Raw genomic sequence first — 3,340 nt, forward strand, 5'->3', positions numbered from 1 at the left:
GGGGGGGGGGGGGATCCAAAGCTTCCAACTTCAAAGCCAGTATGATACAAGCATCATAAACATCATCTAGACAAGATACCGAGTCTAAAGAAACTTTGGCTAATAATGTGCAACTGAAATCTTTAGGCTAGACCATACTTAGATCACTGAATAGCTAAGCTAAGAAAATGACTCGACTTTGGCAATCCACCAAAGTAGAAGAGAAAGTAGCAATCATCCAGCACTGTAAAAGCAGTTGAACTAAGCATCATAGACATCATTTAACTAAACCAAATGCCATACAAGATACTGGGACTGAAAAAAAGATACTAGCTTTGGCTAATACCTTTAAACTAGACCGTACATAGATCATTGAATAGCAGCTACGAAGAGAAGCAATCAAACACGAAGTAAAGGACTCAACTTTAGCTCCCTCACCTGATTCCAGATCCAGTAGCGAAAATCAAAACCGTGGGAAACTCCTCAGGAGGATCAACCCGACCCATATCGAAACCATTACCCATCACAGCGCTAAGCTCCACAGTCTCCCCTTTCTTCAACCCACACAAAATCTCCGCCGTGGATCCAGCTATACTCTTCACCAAAAACTCAAAAGCGCCACGAGAAGCCGCCAGCGAAGGAGGAGAAGCGATCGCCAGGAACGAAGGCTTCTCGACATCGGGGACGCGGAGCTGGAGGTACTGCCCGGGCCTCGTGTAGGAGGCCGCGAGATCCGGGGAGCTAGAGACGTCGATCGAGACGTGGAAAAGCGACTCGGCGGCGGATTCGATTAGAGAGAGAGGAGCCGGGGTCCAGATGGCGGCGTCCTGGCGAACCGCCGCGGCGGTGACGACGGAGGCGGCGCGGTTGTTGCTGCGGCGGGAGGAGAGGCGGAGATTGCGTGAGAGGGGGAGGCGGCGCAGGATAAACATGGGGGAGAGGGGGTGGCTAAATTGCGCATGGGTGGTGGTGGTGGTGGTGATGGAGGGGGAGAAAGAGAGAGTGGACATGGTGTGTGGAGAGTTTTTTTTTTGGGCTTATTTTGACCGTTGAAATTAGCCGGCGGTAGGAAAGGGCGGCCCGATTTGTTCGGTGGCACGAGGAAGTGTTATGCTTAAAGCCTAAAATCTTCATGAGGTCCTATTGTTTGCCACGTGGACGCTCAAGATATGGTTTACTATCCTCTTCTTCTTCCTAGCCACTTGTGTTTTTTTTTTTTTTTTTTTTTCTGGGATTTTTTTTTTAATGGAAGGCCAAGCCCAGCATTACAAAAAGGCCAAAGACCCACCAAACAAAACCCTAGAGAAAAACTAAAAGCGGCGCCTCCGTTCGTTCACGGAGTCCCCCCACTTCCAGCCATCACCGGTGATCAACCCAACGATCCACCGGATAAACCGTCCGTCACTCACTGGCTTCACAACCTCTTCGCCGCAAACGCTTCCAACCGCGAGTTCCCAATAGTGGAGAGAGTCAATCGGTGACCCGAGATCTCATCCTCCTCCTTTCGTCACCGGAACTGGGAAGAAAGCTTCGCCGGCACAACCACCCTTCAACATCGGATAGCTTCAATCGTCTTCCGACGAGAACTCCTCCAACTAGACCAAACCGAAACCGCAAAAACCAAAGATAAAAAAAAAAACACCCTAACAAACCTAGGGGACTAAACGCCGGCGGCGCAAGGCAAAGAACGCCTTCACTCCCCGGAAACTGAAGCCGGCGAAAGCGGAGCTAACGAAGCCTCTGCCTCCCGGAAATTGAAGCCGACGAAAGCGGAGCTAACGAAGCCTCCGCCTCCCGGAAACTGAAGCCGGCGAAAGCGGAGCTAACGAAGCCTCCGCCTCCTGGAGACTAGACCGGCGGCGATGGATCTGTAGAAGCCTCATCCTCCCGGGAAACCCTAATCTGACAAACCGACATCACCCCACCTCACCCTTCACCCAGTCGCGTCGTTACTCCTGCCACCGCGCCACCGCATGTGTCTGTTCACTCCCCGAGTTGACAACTCCGGATTGAAACTGGTCAGAGCTCCGACAAAACGAACAGAGAGAGGAGGTGAAGAAGAAGTCGGGGAACGTTTCTAACCAACAGAAAATGGGGTCCGGCGACGGCACGGACGCTCACGCGCCGGCCGTACGCCGGACCCAAAACCAGATCTGCTTTTCTCTCCACTTAAAATGAGTTTCTTTCTTCTTCCTAGCCACTTGTGTATAATAAAGTTTTTTTTTTCTTTTCGTAGAATTTAAATCCCCTAAACTATATTTGCGAAATGATTTATACACATATCGTCACTACAATCATTCTCGCTGAAAAAAAGATGATATGACACTTAAAATAGATGACTGTTGTAAAAGAATGGGGAATTGTCTGTGTATTATTAATGAGTAATAGAAGTTCCTTATATAAGGATTACAAAGTATAGGAAAAAGGAAATTATCCAAAACCTAATACAACATGAAATAAGAAAAGATCTAAAACAGATAAATGGAAAACGTCCTAAGATCTAAAGCCGGCCAAGACATAGCCGACTCTCTCTCCTCTTGGACGCTGACTCTCTCTCCTCTTGGACAAGGCCACGGCTGGGCCTAGATATGGTCATTGGTTATGGGCCATCCACATAATAATTTATAACACTCCCCCTTGGATGCCATAACCGTGTGGGTTTGTATCATGCACGACGTTGCCTCATTAAAACCTCTCTAGGAAAACCAAAAACCCAAGGTGGGAAAAAATGGAAACCGTAGACAGGAAAAAGAGTCCAACACACGACACTCCCCCTGATGAAGGCATCACTGAAGATCCTTCAACTGGCGCATTCCTATCTGATGAACCAGCTTCCTGAACGTTGAGGTCGGCAGAGACTTAGTGAATAGATCGGCCGAATTGTCACTGGACCGAACCTGAACCACTTCAACTTCTTTAGCCTTCTGCAGGTCGTGGGTGAAGAAGAACTTAGGCAAGATGTGTTTTGTTCTATCTCCCTTAACATATCCATCTTTGAGCTGAGCTATACAAGCTGCATTGTCCTCATAGATGATCGTTGGTTCTTCTTTTTCCTTTCCCACGGCCAGGCCACTCTTTTTAAGAATATGGCCGGTCATGTTCCTCAACCACACAAGCTCTCGGCTTGCTTCATACATGGCTATGATCTCGGCATGATTAGATGATGTTGCCACTAAGGTTTGTTTTGTGGACCCCCAACTTACTGCAGCCCCACTGTGTATAAACACATAACCTGTCTGAGATCTAGCATTGTGTGGGTCGGATAAGTACCCAGCATCTGCATATCCGGCCATGTTCTCACTTGGCCGATCGGTATAGAACAATCCGAGATCGGTTGTTCCTTGCAGATATCTGAACAGAT

General features: G+C 48.5%; 1 protein-coding gene across 1 annotated transcript in view; it reads right to left on the bottom strand.

Annotated features, from left to right (window-relative positions):
• The window catches only part of LOC106307565 (fruit protein pKIWI502-like), a 2,310-nt gene extending 1,228 nt beyond the window's left edge, over positions 1-1,082 (bottom strand). Inside the window, exon 1 of the mRNA XM_013744552.1 lies at positions 418-1,082. Coding sequence (XP_013600006.1) covers positions 418-989 — 572 coding nt within the window. The 5' untranslated portion in view covers positions 990-1,082. The remainder of the gene's footprint in view (positions 1-417) is intronic.
• Positions 1,083-3,340: the final 2,258 nt, after the last annotated feature.

This window comes from Brassica oleracea, chromosome C8 (genome assembly GCF_000695525.1).
Source record: "Brassica oleracea var. oleracea cultivar TO1000 chromosome C8, BOL, whole genome shotgun sequence".
Classification (NCBI taxonomy): domain Eukaryota; kingdom Viridiplantae; phylum Streptophyta; class Magnoliopsida; order Brassicales; family Brassicaceae; genus Brassica; species Brassica oleracea.